At 37.3% G+C, this 17,983-nt stretch overlaps 2 protein-coding genes across 2 annotated transcripts; both read right to left on the minus strand.

The window, feature by feature from the left end:
- Positions 1-2,218: 2,218 nt before the first annotated feature.
- On the minus strand, positions 2,219-3,621 carry LOC115980921. Its single transcript, XM_031103115.1, has 2 exons — positions 2,868-3,621; positions 2,219-2,748 (listed from the first exon to the last, which is right to left on the minus strand). The coding sequence occupies exons 1-2, from the start codon at positions 3,619-3,621 to the stop codon at positions 2,219-2,221; spliced, it is 1,284 nt and encodes a 427-aa protein (XP_030958975.1).
- A 10,282-nt stretch (positions 3,622-13,903) lies between these two features.
- On the minus strand, positions 13,904-15,108 carry LOC115980923. Its single transcript, XM_031103116.1, has 2 exons — positions 14,483-15,108; positions 13,904-14,384 (listed from the first exon to the last, which is right to left on the minus strand). The coding sequence occupies exons 1-2, from the start codon at positions 15,106-15,108 to the stop codon at positions 13,904-13,906; spliced, it is 1,107 nt and encodes a 368-aa protein (XP_030958976.1).
- Between the last annotated feature and the right edge of the window lie 2,875 nt (positions 15,109-17,983).

Here is a 17,983-nt window from a genome sequence, read left to right on the forward strand (position 1 = left end):
GGAGTTGGATAGAGCGGCCATCCCATGGAACTCCTCCATCAGGGAGTTTCAAAGGGGGCACTCCACTTACATAGCTGAGGCCCTGGAGCAGACCCTCCTCCTGCCAAAAGACGTGACTACTTTGAGGCATATGAGGCAGCCAAACCTCTTCATGTCCTTAAAAAGGGACCTAGCCATGGTAGGTTCACTACCCTTCCTATTTGTTTTATTATGACTATTTCATTATGCCTATGTGTTTCTTTAACATGGTATTCCCTTATTGTTTCTGCACAGGCTATCCAGGAAGTTTTTGTAGCCAAGGAGTGGGTTAAGGACGCCCAGAATGATGCTCGGGTTGAGGCCAACCTCCGCGCTAAGGCCAATAAGGCTTTGGGTGCATCTGAGCAGAAAAATAAAGAGCTCAACAGCAAGTTGGTTGCTGAGGAGAGGGCGCATCTGAGCATTGAGGCGAGCTTGAAGAATGCCCAGGACCAGGTCGAGGACTAGCGAAAAAGGTTGTACTGCACAGAGATAGAACTGGCTCCAGTAAGGCAGCAGGTCCTAGAGTTGAGTGCCGACCTGGAGAAAGCCAAGGCTGCCACTCGGATGGCCGAGGAAGCTGCGAAGGCCTCAAAGCAAGTATCCTACTAGCTGGGGGTGCAGGAGACTAAGGTCCGACTGGTGGATGAACTGGCTGAGGTTTGTAGGGACTACTATAAGGAAGTGTGGCTAGAGACCCTTAACCTTGCAAGAGTCCCTGCTACCTCGGAGTGGAGGGAGGCTAGGAATGTCTTCTACCCTCCTAACATTCGCGAGGTTCCAGCTAACCTCCCATCTACCCCTACTGATGCACCACTTCCAATAGAGCAACCCCCTACCACCAAGGCCTCTCTTCCTCCTCCCGAGGTCCCAAAGGAGCCCAGCCAAGTTGGTGACCAAGGCCAGGGGGTTGAGAAGGCCAAGGACGAGGGGAAGGGAAAGGAAATCCAAGCTCTGCCAGAGGCTAAGGACACTACTAAGGCCAAGGATGCTACTAAGGCTAAGGATGCTGCCAAGGCCAAGGATGCCGCCAAAGCAAAGGATGCTACCAAGGCCAAGGACGCTGCTGTCAAGGCAAAAGAGGCCGAGGACAAATCCAAGGATGCTGCCAAGGCCAAAAATGCTCCTGCCTCCAAGCCTAGCAACAAAGAAGACCCTCCTCCCAGCTCCAAGGCTTAACTCTAGGATTTTGTTTTCCTTTATTAGTTCTTCTTTTATACTGGCAATTTTCCATTGTCTATAATGTATTCTTACTTTATTTAATGAAAAGACTTCAACTTTATTTTCTAAATCTTTACTTTTCTTGCAACACTTATTTCTAGTTGGCTATAATCCTTGTCTTGCTTGTTGTTGAGATCTTTAAACTGATGATGTATCCAAAGGTGAACACCCACACTTTGATCAAAGCTAGAAGTAATAACTAACTGTCAACTTAAATAAACTAAACATGTATGCATGGCGAGAAAAATGACTAAGTCCCAAGAGACAAATGAAATGTTAAATAAGGAAAGAAGGTGCCCGGGGTTTTTCCCTTTAAGTGTATCTTATTAATGCATCCTTAGAATCCTTCAATCAAAACCCAAGGTGGACTTTCCAAGTGTTAACTTCCCCAAGGTACATGATCTGAGGAGCCTGATACGTCTAAAGTTCTGTTCAACACTTAGTAAAATGAACTGAAGTATTAATTTAAAGCATATGGTCCGAGAGACCAAGCATAACTAAGGTTCTGTTTAACACTTAGTAAAATGAACTGAAGTATTAATTTATCCAAAGCATGTGGGCCGAGAGACCAGACATAACTAAGGTTTTGCTTGACACTTAGATAGATAGCTTTAAATATCAATTTACCCAAGGTATGTGGTCCGAGGAGCTAGGCATGACCAAGGTTCTGTTTGATATTCAAACAAATAGTAGAACGTTTAACGCATAATGTAATAAACCAAAATATAGTAAAGACAACTTTCATTAATAATAATACCTTCTCAGTTTGCTTACATTCCAGGGTCGTGGTACAACGTTTTCATCTAAATCTTCAAGATAATATGCACCTATTCTAGCCACTGAAGTGATGCAATATGGCCCTTCCCAGGTAGGCCCTAACTTTCCCTAGGCTGGGTTCTTTGCAGTACCCAAAACTTTTCTCAACACCAAGCCTTCAAGTGCTAGTGGCCTTGACCTTACATTGGAGTCGTACCCCTGCTTAAGCTTGTGTTGATAGTACGCCATCATTGCTGCTCGGAGTAAAAGAGCTTGTTCTCAGCATTGGAAATCCTGTCTCCAAAGGAATCACAGCCTCGACCCCATAAGTCAATGAAAATGGCGTCTTCCTAGTGGACCTACGAGGTGTAGTCTGATATGTCCAAAGGAAGTGTGGCAACTCCTCCACCCATTTTCCTTTTGCATCATCCAGCCTCTTTTTGAGCCCACTCACTATGACTTTATTAACAGTCTCGACCTGTCCATTCCCCTGTGAATATGCCGGGGTGGAATATCTATTTGCTATGTCCAAGTCACAGCAATACCTCCTGAAGGCTTTGCTATCGAACTGAAGACCATTGTACGAGATGAGTGTATAAGGAATCTCAAACTGAGTGACAATATTTTTCCAGATAAATCTCTTGGCATCCATATCCTTGATATTCGCTAGTGGTTCAGTTTCAACCCATTTGGTGAAGTAATCTGTGCCGACCAGCAACCATCTCTTATTCTCTGTTGTCTTAGGGAAGGGCCCTACAATATTCAAGCCCTATTGAGTAAAAGGCCAAGGGCTGGATAGAGGATTAATGACACCTCCTAGTTAGTGAATGTTTGGGGCAAACCTTTGGCATTGGTCGCATTTCTTCACATACTCTTGTGCTTCCCTTTACATATTTGACCACCAATATCCCTGAGGGCCCTATGAGATAAAGATCTACCTCCAGTATGGCTTCCACAAATCCCTTCATGTAACTCTTCTAGGAGTAGCTCCATTGTCTTAGGGTGTATGCACAGCAAATATGGTCCGAAAGAGGAGCACTTGTATAACTTTTGGTCCTCGAACAGATAAAATCGAGGAGCCTTTCTCTGCACCTTGTCAACCTCTGATTCTTCCTCGAGCAAGATGTCCTCCTTGAGGAACAAAACTATGGGGTCCATCCAGCTAGGTCCCACCCTAATTTGATGGATATGGACCACCTTACTCTTCATCTTAGTAGGCTTACACAAGTCTTCAACGAGGATAACCCGAGGAAAACTCTGCAAGTTGAAAGATTCATACCCCGACTTCAAATGCTTAACCTGACTTAAATATTCTTGCATTCTCGCATCCTTGGCTTCTAGCTCTCCTTTTACTTGACCCACCACTAATCTTGAATCTGAGAAGACCTCCACTGTTTTTCCTCTCATTTTTTGAACCATGGTCATCCCTACCAATAGAGCTTCACATTCAGCCTTATTGTTTGTGGCCGAGAAGCTCAATCTCAAGGATTTCTCAATAGTGATTTTCTCAGGAGATATCAGAACTAGCCTCATTCCAGATCCTATTTGATTCGTCGTACCATCAACGTATACCCTCCAGGATGAAGGCTCTTGCAAGGAAACCACACCAACCGATTTTCTATCCATGTTCTGCTTTTCAATTTTTTCTTCCAATGGAGATTCAACGAACTCGGCCACCAAGTCTGCGAGAACCTAACCCTTGACAGAGGTCCAAGGCATGTACTTTATATCAAAAGCCCCTAGGATTGTACCCCACTTGGCAATCCTTCCAATGTAATCGACACTCCGAAAAAGTGATTTAAGCGGAAATTGAGTTAAAACAACAATTGTATGGGATTGGAAATAGTGGGAAAGCTTACGCGTAGCATGCACCATTGCCAAAGTGGCCTTCTCTAGTGGTAGGTAACGGACCTCGGCCTCATGCAGTGACTTACTCACATAATAAACTAGTCTCTGTACACCACTATTAACCCGTACAAGCACTAGGCTCGTTGCATGGGAGGCCACAGCAATGTAAGTAAACAAAACCTCATCCACCTCGAGCCTTAACATTGTGGGCGGTCGAGATAGGTATTCCTTCAACCGCTAAATGGCCAAGACACACTCCTCGGTCCATTCAAATTTCTTCCACTTGTTCAACAACTGGAAGAAAGGCCTATACTTATCTGTTGACCAAGAAATAAATCGATTTAGAGCAGCAGTCATCTCTGTCAACTTCTGGACCTCTTTGGGATTTTGAGGTGGTTGTAAATTGTTAATTGCTTTAATCTGGTCAGGGTTGACTTCAATTCCGCAATGGGTAACCATGTACCCCAAGAACTTCCCTAATCCGACACCAAAAGAGCAATTAGAAGCATTAAGTCGCATCTTATGTCTCCTCAAGATCCCAAAAATATTCCCGAGATTGTTAATATGCTCGGATTCCAGCTTACTCTTAACCACCATTTCATCTATATAAACCTCAATATTTTTTCCTAGCTGCGGCTCAAACATCTTGGTCATCATCCTTTAGTAAGTAAACCCTGCGTTTTTTTGACCAAAGCGCATCACCTTGTAATGGTAGTTCCCAATAGGGGTGACAAAATCTGTCTTCTCCTGATTATCCAGAGCTAAAGATATCTGATGGTATCCTTGAAAGGCGTCCAGGAAGCTCATTCGAGAATGGCCTACAGTGGCATCCACCAATTGGTCTATTCGAGGCATGGGAAAAGGGTTCTTGGGGGCAGGCTTTATTCAGATTTATGAAGTCCATACATACCTGCCATTTCCCACTCTTCTTCTTCACTACCATTATATTGGCCAGCCATTCAGGGTAGAAAACTTCCTTAATAGCCCCAGCCTGCTTAAACTTGTTCACCTCCTCCTTGACAGCGTCAGAATGCTTTTTAGATAAGAGCCAAGGTGGTTGCTTCCTGGGGAGGACAATTGGGTTGACATTCAGATGATGGAAAATGAATTCTGGATCCACCCCAGGAGTTTCGTAAGCATTCCATGCGAACACATCAATGTTCCTCCTTAGAAATGCTAACAGCTATTCCTTCTCCCGAGGAGGCAACTTAGTTCCGACCTGAAAAAACTTCTCCGAATCGCCATCTATAACAATTTCCTCCAACCTTTCACATTTTTCCCCTTCTGACACCATATCCGTAGATAGGACTAAGACCTTTGATTGCTTTGAGCCTCCCTCAATAGAGGTCGAGGACTCAGCTTTGGGTTTTTTGCATAAGTGTAGCCACCAAGCACTGCCTAGCCATGGATTAACTCCCAACAAACTCTTCATCTGGTCCCTCGACGGATATTTCACCTTCAAATGCAGAGTTGAAGAAATGGCCCTTAAGGCATGAAGCCAGGGTCTGGCTACAATGGCCGTGTAGGGAGAATAAGCAAGCACCACAATGAAGTCCACTTCCCCATCAAAGCTCACAAAAGGTGAATCATAGGCTGTTAGGTCCTTAAACTTCAAGTTCAGCCCTTTGTACAAGTCAAGGTACATAATTTCTACACCACTGCCCTGGTCTACCAACACCCTCTTCACGTCATAACCTCATATCCTAAGCGTGACCACTAAAGCATCATCGTGTGGCTGTATGGTTCCAATCTTGTCCTCAACTGAAAAACTCAACGTCGGTCGAGCTACAGACATCACCCTGGAGGGATGAGAACCAGTTCTCCTAAGAGCAGCAAAGATGACATTACTTGTGCCCAAAGGAGGCCTTGAAGAAGTATTCCCCTGAGCCCTCGACCCTGCATGGTCTCCCTGCCCATTGAACCAATACAAAAACTATTGTAACCTTCCATATCTAACCAGTTACTCTAGGTGATTCCATAAGGTTCTACAGTCCTCAGTGGTATGCCCTCATTCCTGATGGTACTGGCAATGAAGACTTTTGTTGCGCCTCATGGGGTCTCTTCCCATCTTGTTTGGCCATTTGAAATATGGCTTATTCTTGATCTTCTCTAAGACTTGATGTACTGACTCTCAGAACACCGTATTAACCACCTGTGGAGCTGTAGACCCAGATTGCCTGGCAAAATCCCTTCAAGGCCTATTATTATTGTATTTTTCCGATTTGAAATCCCTCCTATCTTGAGGGATAAACTTAGCCTTTCCCTTCCCTTACTGCTGGTCTTCTTCGACCCGCTTGTATTCGTCAATATGATCCATAAGCCGATGCACACTCCTCAACGACTTCTTGGTCAAGGACTTTCTCAAATCGTGCTCGGTGGGTAGGCCGACCTTAAAAGTCCTATAGCCATGTCATCAAAGTCGTTATCGATCTCATTGAACATCTCCCAGTATCTGTTCGAGTACGTTTTCAAGGTCTCCCCTTCTCGACTGGACATGGATAACAGGGAATCTAAGGGCTAAGGAACCCTACTGCATGTGATAAAACGAGATCCAAATGCCCGAATGAGCTCCTTAAAGGAATCAACGGAACCTGCACCTAGGCCATCAAACCACCTCATCACCACAGGCCCTAAACTGGAGGGGAACACCTTGCACATCAAGGCTTCATTATTGGAATGCACAACCATTCACTGGTTGAAGTGGCTTACGTGCTCCACAGGGTCTATTCGACCATTGTACATGGTAAACGTGGGCTGGGCGAACTGCCAAGGAAGTCTCCCTCTCTCAATTTTGCGCGTGAAAGGTGATCTAGAAATCTGGTTTAGTGCTCTGCTCATTGCATCATTTCCCAAGCCTTTAAAAGATGAATTCTTGTTTCTGCGCTCATGGTGGTAGTCCTTATCATATGAGAAAGACTCACTAGAAGGAGTCCTTGATCTGGGTCTATAACTACCATCCTTTTCATCGTCAGAAGAGAAGTCAGAATTGGTGGGAGTTTGCCTTCGCCGTTTGTGGTGCAACTTCCTCTTCAAGTGATCGATCTCCAGTTGCATGGCTTTGGTATTTTTCTCATGAGAAAGGTGACTCCCACTTTAAGACTGGCTCCTGTTAGTATAGGTGGTATGCATACTAACCTCCCGGTCCTTTTTGCGTTCAAGATTAACGAAATGATCTTGACGTTGGGACCCAATAGATTCCTCCAAATTCGGACCTGAATCTACCATAGTTGGATGTAAAAATCACTACCACACTAGAATTCCTTATAGACAGTGCCAATTGTAAGGACACAATTTAACTCCCAAGCCCAAAGGATGTATGAACTTAGGCCCAAAGAGCCCAATATAATGAATTTGTAGAAAGTGAGTTAGAAAAACTAGGCTTTAATGAGTCAGACAACAAGCAAAGTGGATCCAGATGACAAGAAAATAAAGATAGACTAGTTTACCCTAAAGAAAATCATCCTCGGCATAATCTGAGGAGATCAGTTCTTATATATTTCTTCTCAAGTTTGATTACAAATTCAACTCTTGATTGCTACAATGTTTTCCTCTTAATTTCTCGATCCCCCTCTCTCATTGCCATCTCCCTATTTTATATTATCCCTTTGCCTTCATCTCTGCCTTCCATGTGTAGGTTAGATTGTTGGTGTTGATCCCTGTCACATCAATATCTTCCTGAAGTCTCTGGAAAGTTGCCATAAGGCTCAAAACTACTGTTCAGGTATCACTTCCTCATTAATGCAGTTAGAGAGTTAGCTGCAGAGCATTCATGCGGTGGTAGTAGGTTTCCCTTAGATATTTCCCAGTTCTCATTTGTCCTGTACGTTCACAAAGCATATCCTCATCAATAGAACTTCCTGGAACATCACCTTGGACGAAAAAACAGACTTTCTAACCTCCACTTCGTTAGCGGAGGAGATACTCCTCCTCGGCATACTTCCCCCATCTTTCATAGTTATAGCTTGCTCATGAAATCCAAAGTCTTACATCTTCCTTACTGTTGATCTGTCCTCAGACCACTGAGCCTCCTTAGCCAAGCGCAAGGCCCAACATATATTTTTGGGCCCTTTGTCCCTACAATTCTAATTTAACGTCATGGACTCCTTTCTTTTCTTTTCTTTTTTTACCATGTTAACTTCTTGAGATGAGAAGTTCTATATCCTTTTTGATTTTATACTTCTTCTTTTTTTCACGTCAACTTCTTCAAGAAATTTAGGATATATATATATATATATATATATATATATTTATATAATTAAACATCATGGACTCCTCTGTATCTTTTCTAATTTAACGCTATGGACTCCTTTTTTTTTTTTCCTTTTTCTTTTTTTTCCATATCAACTTCTTCAGATGAGAAGTTCTATATCCTTTTTGATTTTACAGACTTTATTTTTGTTTTTTTTTTTTTTTGTCATATCAATTTCTTCAAGAAGTTTAGGATATATAAATATATATATATATATATATATATAATTTAACATCATGGACTCCTTCTCTATTACTTTTCTAATTTAACAATATGGACTCCAAATTTTATATATATAAAAAAAAGTTATATATTACTAATAAAAGTCTAATCAATATTGAAGAATTTTTTTAAAAGGTTTGAAATGATAAGACACGTAATAAAAAAAAAAAAAGGATAATATAACTAATTTACTTAGATTAGAACCATGTAATCATGTTCTATATCTTTTTTGATTTTACAGACTCTTTTTTTTTTCATGTCAACTTATTCAAAAATTTCAGGATATATACATAATTTAACATCATGGACTCCTCTATATCTTTTCTAATTTAACGATATGGACTCCAAATTTTATATATAAAAAAAAAGTTATATATTACTAATAAAAGTCTAATCAATATTGCATAATATTTTTTAAAAGGTTTGAAATGATAAGACATGTAAAAATAAATAAAAATAAAAATAGAAAAAACCCTTAGATACATGGATAATATAACTAATTTACTTAGATTAGAATCGTGTAACTATTAGTATTTTATTTAAATTTTAAAATTATAGATATTTTAGAAAAAAAATACACGCTTTTTTTTTTTTTTTTTTGGAATACAAACATTTTTTAACAATATATAATTTTTTAGAATTTCACATAGGATAGGTGTTTCTTTAATTCCAAACCATCTAATAATTTCTCTTATAATTTAACTTCAATATTATTTGAAATTCTATGTCTAATAGAACTCTCCCAAGTCCTAACTTCTAAGTTTTTTGGATAAACATGCATCCTAAGTGATGAGTTTTACGTTTTTTTTTTTTTTAAAAAAAAGGTTAATTGTGATCATTTTTTTAATACATATCTTTTTCCTAATAATTCTATTTCTCTTATAATTCCTAAATTGATTAGAAATCTAACGTCTTCACAATTGAAAATTCTCTATATATACAGGTTTTTTAGTGTGTTCTTATATATTTATATGCACAAACTTCTTCATTTATAGCTTCTTTCTTTCTCTTTCTCTTTTGTTTTTAAATTTAATTTTTTGGAGATAGAAACACTATTTATTGTTCTAATCAATTTTTTCTCTCCCCATTATTAATAATAAGGTATGTTTCTATTCTTTGTTTTTGTTTCTATGGTTTTGCTTATGAGTCATAAATGCAATTTTAAATCCATCAAACCATTTATACGAACCTCTATAAATATTTCACCTTTATGATTTGTCAAGCATCAATTATTATTTGAGTTTGTTTTGTTTGTAGTAGAATGTTTTATCAAAGCCACCATCCACACTATTAAAGGTATGTTTCTTCTCTTTGTTTTTGTTTTCTATGGTTCTATTTATAAGTCATAAAGTCAATTTTAAATCCATGAAATTCATATATAAGCCTATATAAATATTTCATATTTATGATTTGTCCAGCATTAGTTATTATCTGAGTTGGTTTTGTTTGTAGTAGAATGCTTTATCAAAGCCACCATCCATATTATTACAGGTATGATTCTCTTCTTTTTTAATTTTGTGTGTGTGTGTTTTTTTATTTATTTATGGTTTTGCTTATGAGTCATTAAAAGGTAATTTCAAATCCATGAAATCTACTATATAAACCTCTATAAATATTTCACCTTCTTCTATAAATATTTCACCTTCATGATTTGTCCACATCAATTATTATTTGAGTTAAACTTAAAGGCATGGAGATTTATCCTTCTATCACTATAATATTCTTCCTTTTTATCCTACAAAAATATGTTTAGTTTTTTTCTTCTTCTTTTATTTGGTTTTGCATTTATGAATTATTTGTACTCATCTTTTTTTTCCCCCTCTCTCATATGCTTTATCTATTTAATATTTAAGAATTATCAAATTTTGTATTTCCTACTACAACAAGGATTTCATCTTTTTTATTTCTAGATTGTATTTTAGTTATCTGATATTTGCATTATTAGATTAAATTAATTTTCTTGAATAGTAAAGTTTTTACGTAACTATTTCTCCTTTTTATTTTTGTTGTTAGTAATATTATATATGTGTGTGCTTCAAAAATGTCATTATAAGACAATTGATAAGTTAGAAGAGAATTATGTTTATTTTTTTGGCAAATGAATAGTAAAATACCTTTGGTTAAGTTTCCATAGGTTTTTAATTATTAAATTTAAGAATTTTTTTCATATAAATATGTTGTGTTATTGCATGATACTTTTAAGAACAATAATTTGTATGCAATTTTTATGGTCTAGATTAATGTGATTATTAATTTATTATTTCTCAATAAAATTATACTAAAAGTTTATAACTAAAACCGTGCAACGCACGAGCATAATACTAGTCTATATATATATATATATATGTGTGTGTGTATAAAACCAAAGTCTGCTCTCACAATTTTCCACGTCAACACAATATTTAAAAAATAAATCATTATCATTTACTCAAACTCATCATTAGCATATATTTATATATATATATATATATATATATATACACACCAGACGGAGAAAACAAACCCTAAGTATCCTTCAACAACCCGACCATATAAACCAGATGGAGAAAACAAACCCTCAATCCAAACTCCAAACTAAACGGTGCCACTACAGCCCCTCAGCCTACTGCCAAGCCAAGTCTACCACCGTGGGTATGTGTTTCTAATTTGTGGCTTCAATGTTTTGGGTCTTTTGTTTGATGTGTAAAATGTCATTGTTACTCTTTAATCTGGTTTGGAGATTTAAGATATGTGACAATTTTTCAACATTTATTACATCATCAGAGAATAGTTCCAAATGTTATTGGTGAAAGTTCGTAATTTTTTATGCAAACCTTCTTATAATCTTTGAGCTTTGATATATTATGACATCTGTTCTTCTTTTTTTTTTTTTTTTTTTTTTTTTTTTTTTTTTTTTTTTTTTTTTTTTTTTAAGGATGAAAAGACGATGGATCCGCTCAACCAAATGAGGATTTGGAGAGCAAGGAGTTAGCAGAGACAGAGATGGAGGTAGACATAGAGGTGAAGGTTTCAGATGACACATCGCGATCTGAGAATGAGGAAAATTGAGTAGCTCATCACTTGACACATTGGTGACTGTAGTAGGTACATTCCCTAACTGTTGCCAGTGCTGTTTTTCTTCATCTATGTGACTTATTGTTGAGTTTTTCTTCCTATCTTATTCTTTTGTTATGTTTAGAATTTTTATTTGGTATGATATATATAAATTTGTTGAATTTGAAGGGTTTTATTTGGTTTTGAAGTAGAATTTGGGGATTCTATGAATTTGGAAGTTTTAAGTCTTGGGGTTTTTGGTATTTGCGTCTTAGTAGCTTGATCTTAATTCTTTACCTTAAATGCTTTTTATTTGGGTTCATGTGATTTTTTTGTTTTCTTAATTAAAGCTATGATTTTTGGTTGATTGATTAATTGTTTGGATTGAATATAAAAGATAATGGAATTAGGTGTTATAATTTTAATATTGTTTCATATTTTGGATTTTCTATATTGTTATTACTATGACTAAGTAGGATTGAGAAAAGCATAGAAGTTAAATATTTCTTCATTTTTTTTTAAAATACTAACTAGCAAAATGTCTATAATATGCATATTATTAACCCAATTTTCTATTTCTAAATTTCTTAGATTTTATTATAAATAATTTTTCATGCATAAACAACATTCTACCACTGTCACGTCAAAGTTGTGGCAAAAAGTTGTAAAATAATATGGTCCTAAAACTACTCTTATGACTATGATGAGATAAATTTAAATTCTTTACTCATTGTTGAATTTTTTTTTTTCATAGTCAATAGCTTTCCTATGCATTGCACGGGTTAGCGACTAGTATATATATAAAACCGAAACCTCTGAAACTCTCACAATTTTCCACTTTAGCACAATATTTAAATAAAATGTATTTAAATAAAATTATCATTTTATTTAAATAAAATTATTTTTGAAACCTCTTCAGAGCTTGCCACATCATTATTATTTTTTTAAAACAAAATTATTTTAACTTTTATTTACCCCATACGTTGCCTAAAGAGAGTTGGAAACCAAAAATTATTCCCATATGTTGCATAAAAATAGTTGGAAACCAATAGGTTAACCAAAGTAGAGTTGAAAACTGATTACAACTCAACAAATTATCCACCGTCCTACAACTATAAATAAATATATATATAACAATGTACAAGCTGAAAAAGAATGAAGAGCCATGATAATTGAAAGAGCTATATTTAGGATTTTTATTTTTGGCTTTTGCCACTGCTAATAGAATTAGACATACATTGAAGTTGGTGTGGCTAGCTGTTGCTACTTGCTAACATGCTCAAAGCTCAAGCATGGCTCCATGCAACCATATAGTACCTATGGTATTCTTTTTTCATGGTTTAATTTAGTTGTTTTAGATGCTATGGTATTGAATTACTCTTTGCCTCAAGTCTTGCATCTTAAGCTTGGTACTTTTTTTTTTGTCATCTACATTATTATTAATTTTTTAATCTATGTTCTTTTAATTCTTCTATTACTCCATTATTATTATTTTAATTATTCTCATTACTCTTTTAATGAGTTTATATGAAATCACTTGTTAAGAAATCGTGACTTTTTGGTATTACTCCATTATTATTATTTTAATTATTCTCACATTCTTCCTTCCACTCGAATTTAACATTCTTTCGAGTTAATTGTGTCAAAGGAGCCGCAATGCGGGAAAATCCCTCTACAAATCTTCTGTAGTAACCAGAAAGGCCCAAGAAACTTCTAACCTCACTCACATTTGTAGGCCTATCCCAATTAACCACCGCTTCTATCTTATTAGGATCCACTGTAATTCCATCCTTAGATATCACATGACCTAAGAACACTACTTGATTCAACCAGAATTCGCACTTCTTCAGCTTAGCATACAACTTCCTTTCTCTTAGAATCTATAAATACCCTATTCATCAAATCCATAAAAGCAACAGGGGCATTAGTTAATCCAAACGGCATCACCAAAAATTCATAATGACCATATCTAGTCCAAAAGGCCGTCTTTGGTATGTCCTCACCCTTAATCTTCAATTGGTGGTAACCAGAACGAAGATCAATCTTAGAAAAGACTTGTGCTCCTTGCAACTGATCAAATAGGTCATCAATACGAGGCAAAGGATATTTATTCCTTATGGTGACTCTATTAAGCTCACAGTAATCAATACATAACCTCATAGACCCATCCTTTTTCTTGACAAATAAAACTGGAGCTCCCCAAGGCAAGGCACTAGGGCGAATAAATCCTTTGTCCAGCAATTCTACCAATTGCTCCTTAAGTTCTTTCAACTCTGAGGGTGCCATTCTATATGGTGCCTTAGAAATAGGTGCAATGCCAGGAAGGAGATCAATAGAGAACTCAATCTCACGATTTGGGGGCAACCCAGGTAGATCATCAGGAAAAACATCGAGAAAAACCCTCACAATGGGAATGTCTCCTATCTCCAATTCTCCACTTTGTAAATCCACTACACTAGCAAGGAATCCTTGGCATCCCTTTCTAAGCAAGCGGTTTGCTTGTATGCATGATATCACACGAGGCATAAAAGGCAAACATGAAGCCTTAAATAGAAATTATGATTCACCTGGAGGCCTAAACACCACCTCTTTCTCAAAACAATGCACACTAGCATGGTAAGAAGCCAACCAATCCATGCCCAAAATGACATCAAAATCATGCATATCGAACAACACCAAATCAGCCAATAACTCTCTACCCTCAATACAAATAATACAAGACTTAAGCACAAGATTAGTCATTAAAGTATCACCAACAGGGGTAGAAACCGATAACTCAAAATCAAGTAGCTCGGGGCTCTTGTCATGATTTTTAGCAAATGCACAAGAAACAAAAGAATGTGTAGAACCAGGATCAAAAAGAACTTTAGCATGTGCAGAGAACAAAGGAAGTATACCTACCACCACTGTATCCGTGGCCTGAGCATCCTGTGTAGTCAAGGCATACACTCTACCTTGCACCTTCTTCCCATTGTCATTACCCTTTGCAACTTGAGATGAGGAAGAGGAACCTGAGCCCTTAGATCTTGGGCAATCTCTAGAAAAATGTGTCCGGGTTGCTTACAAACAAAACAAATCTTGACCCCATCACAACTTTGTCCATCATGAAGTTTACCACAACAAGAGCAAGACTACTTATCACCAGACTGAGGATAGGCATTCTTGCTATGCCTAGAAGATTGTCCTCTATTACCCAAGTTTTTAAATAATCCTTTCTTATGCCCTTGACCCTTACCATGTTGAGAATTAAAGGGCCCTTGCTTCTTTTCACTCTCCTTGGAATTGGGGTTGTACTTAAAGTCTTCTTCAAGATTCATTGCCCGCTTCACAGCCTCCGTAAAAGTATCCACTCTAGAGGCTATAATGAGAGGGTGAATCCTACCATTAAGGCCCTCCCGAAACTTTTTCACTTTCTTGGACTCATCCGAAATCAAGTAAGGAGCAAAGCGAGAGAGCTCAACAAACTTAGCAACATACTCCTCCATTGTCATAGCCCCCTGAACCAAATCAGAAAATTCTCTTGCCTTACGATCCCTCACTACATTGGGGAAGTATGTCCTATTGAAAACTTCCTTGAACTTCTCCCAAGTAATGGGAGTGTCCCTTCCCAACTCCGTACTCAACAATGGCTTAGTGCTTGACCACCATCTATCAGCAGAACCCTGAAGAGCATAAGTGGCATACAACACCTTCTGAGCATCAGTGCATTCAAGGGCTCTCAATAATTTTTTCATCTTTAGCAACCAGTTCTTTGTTGCCATAGGATTAGGTCCCCCATCAAAAGTTGGAGGGTTTTGCTTATGGAACTCCCCAAAAAGGCAACCCTCCCTCCTACGTTCACCACCTTGGACTGCTCTAGCAATCCTAGCATAAATCCTGTCTGCCACCTCATCAATCTCACCACCATCAGGAGTGACAGATCTCTCATGCTCTTAGCGTTGCTGATAGCCATGCTCTGGAGCTGTAACCTCATCCACATGCCTTACTTTACGTGCTTTCTTTTTAGGAGGCATAGTGTACAAAAGTACTTATACCTATACCCAAGAAACAAGCAAGTAAATCATAAGGCAACATTGAAGGTTAGCATAGAAAAGATAGATAAGGAAAAAGGAATAGCAAGTGGAAGCTGAAACAAAGGAACAAAATAAAGAATGCATCAAACCCCTAATGCTCTGACTTAAATCAAAATCAATTCCTATTTTCAAAGTCTACAGAATCATAACCTAAGCTCTGATACCATAACTGTCACGCCCCAAACCCCAAAGGGTCCAAAGCATGAGAAAGACATCTCAAGTACCTGTAAATTTTTTTTTTCCTTTTTGACAATTCAATCCACATAAATCCTATCAAGTACCAACATCAAGAATTATCATAATAATCCCATAGAATATACTCTCAGAGTAAGTCAAAGCTCTAAGCATTAATTACAAGGACCATTGGCCACAAAGAATAGAGGTCTGAATAAACAATTACATATCAACAGCTTGTCCCATCGGTGGGAATACAGTCATAACTACTATAATATATAAAAGAATGAGTCAAGCCTAGTCTAAGATGTACACCATCTAATATATCCATTACAAAAGTTCAGCCTCCATCAATAGTTATTCTAACTACTATTAGCCACCAAAAAGCTGTCTCAAAAGATTGTTGCCTACTCTAAAAAGTTTATAAAATAATGGGATGAGACAAAGCCCAGTAAGTAGCATATTTAATGGGGGTGGGGGAAATGCAAGTTTCATTTTCAATAATAATAATAATAATATGACAAGAATGATTTAATAATGAAACATAGAGTTTCTCAAAGTAAATACCTTGAAACTATATACTATAATCTGTGAGCACTAACAATATAATTCCCAAAGCCATAAAATCTAACATACGGTAATTTATCATAAATATACCATACTACCACATAAACCGGTCAGGGGATCCACCCATTCACAACTGGCATGATATTGTCCTCTCTGGTACGCAGACTTTTGGCCCCATGGACAGTAGCCTCACCCACACCCTCAAGGTTTTTCTCTCCCCCCATGGGCAGTAGAGAGAGCGCGTCAAATAGGACCTCTCTTGCATATGGTCTCTTGGCCCTATGGGCAGCAGCCTCACCCACACACAATCAAGGAACCTCTTCCCCCTATGGACAGCAGGGAAGAACGCGTCATCCAAAGTGAAAGGGCACAGACTTGGATTTGATTCCGTTGTCACAAAGACTACTAAAACCAAATTGGGTGATCACCGAGAAATCACACATAGCATGGTGTTAAAACAACTCACAAGTTACATTACTTTGAAACACATAGTTCATATCCAAGTAGTTTAAGAAAACCTTAAATAATCTAACTTTTACAAAATTTGTAAGGTTTTCAACTTCATTCTTGTCAAGAGATTTTCTATCAATTTCCCAAATAATACAAGACAAGATAAGCATCTTAAAATTTTTCAATACTCCATAAAATCAATGATTTTCTTATCAAAGATTAAATAAGAGATGCTCATTTTTCCATATCAACAATTCATGCATTTCGACAAATGCAATACCAAATATGATGCATTTCCATATATAATCATATATATATATATATATATATGTAGGTATGTATATTAAGGTTACGACACAATAGTTTTTTGGAAAATATAATTTCCATAGGTAGTTTCCAAAAGCGTGTCTAACCCAAAAACATTTATATAACATGGTTATTTTTCAAAATCCCATTAAAAAAACTACATACCTCGCAACCTCAAAATCCTAATTCTCCAAACTCCAAGGAGATTAGCTAGAACCTAAACAATATCAAGTAAACCTATCACAATGAGTATAGAGCTTGAAATTGCACCTAGCCACAATTTAGGAATTGCCAAATAATCACTTAATTAGGCAAGCCTAGCATCTAACCTCATCAATAATAATATATTCCACTTCCATAGTTTCTCAACAAAATGATTCACAAGGCATAAACTCCAATTATAAAGTTAACCCATTTAATATCATCTCCAACATTATGACTAGTTTCCATAAAATTTACACTACATCATTAAGAGACCCATGAAAGCAAAATCAATATATCCTCCAAGATAAGAAATTTGGAACCTCAACTAACTCCAAATAAACCCAATGGAAATAGAAAAATTAAATTCACCAACCATCACATGTTATAACTTAAAACCCCTAAATTTTTCCACCATACATAAACCTTGAGTAGTCATCAATAGCACAAAATATATACCCACTCATAAAATAATTCTACCAATACAAAACCCATACATAAAACACATAAATATCACTTCCAATGCTCATAAATCACATGAGTATCATCATTAAAGCTTAGATAAAAATAACCTCAAGCAAAAGTGTAAAACCCACCAAAAAGATTAGAAATTTTTACCTCAAATAAAATGATGAAGATGCTTTGGGGTTCCTAAGTATTTTTCCGGTGATCTTGTCGGAAAAATGATGGTGAGGTGGTATGGTTTGGAGTGGAGGCCAGCGGGTGAGTGTGGAAGTGAATGTGTGTGTGTGTGTTTAAGTAAAGAGAAAAGAAAGAAAATGAAAGAAAGAAAAGAGAGCTGACCAAAAGAGAGAAGAGAGGTGGGTGAAAATGAGTGGTGGGGAGTGGGGTTAGGTGGGGGGCA

Source organism: Quercus lobata, chromosome 3 (genome assembly GCF_001633185.2).
Source record: "Quercus lobata isolate SW786 chromosome 3, ValleyOak3.0 Primary Assembly, whole genome shotgun sequence".
In the NCBI taxonomy this organism is placed as follows: Eukaryota; Viridiplantae; Streptophyta; class Magnoliopsida; order Fagales; family Fagaceae; genus Quercus; species Quercus lobata.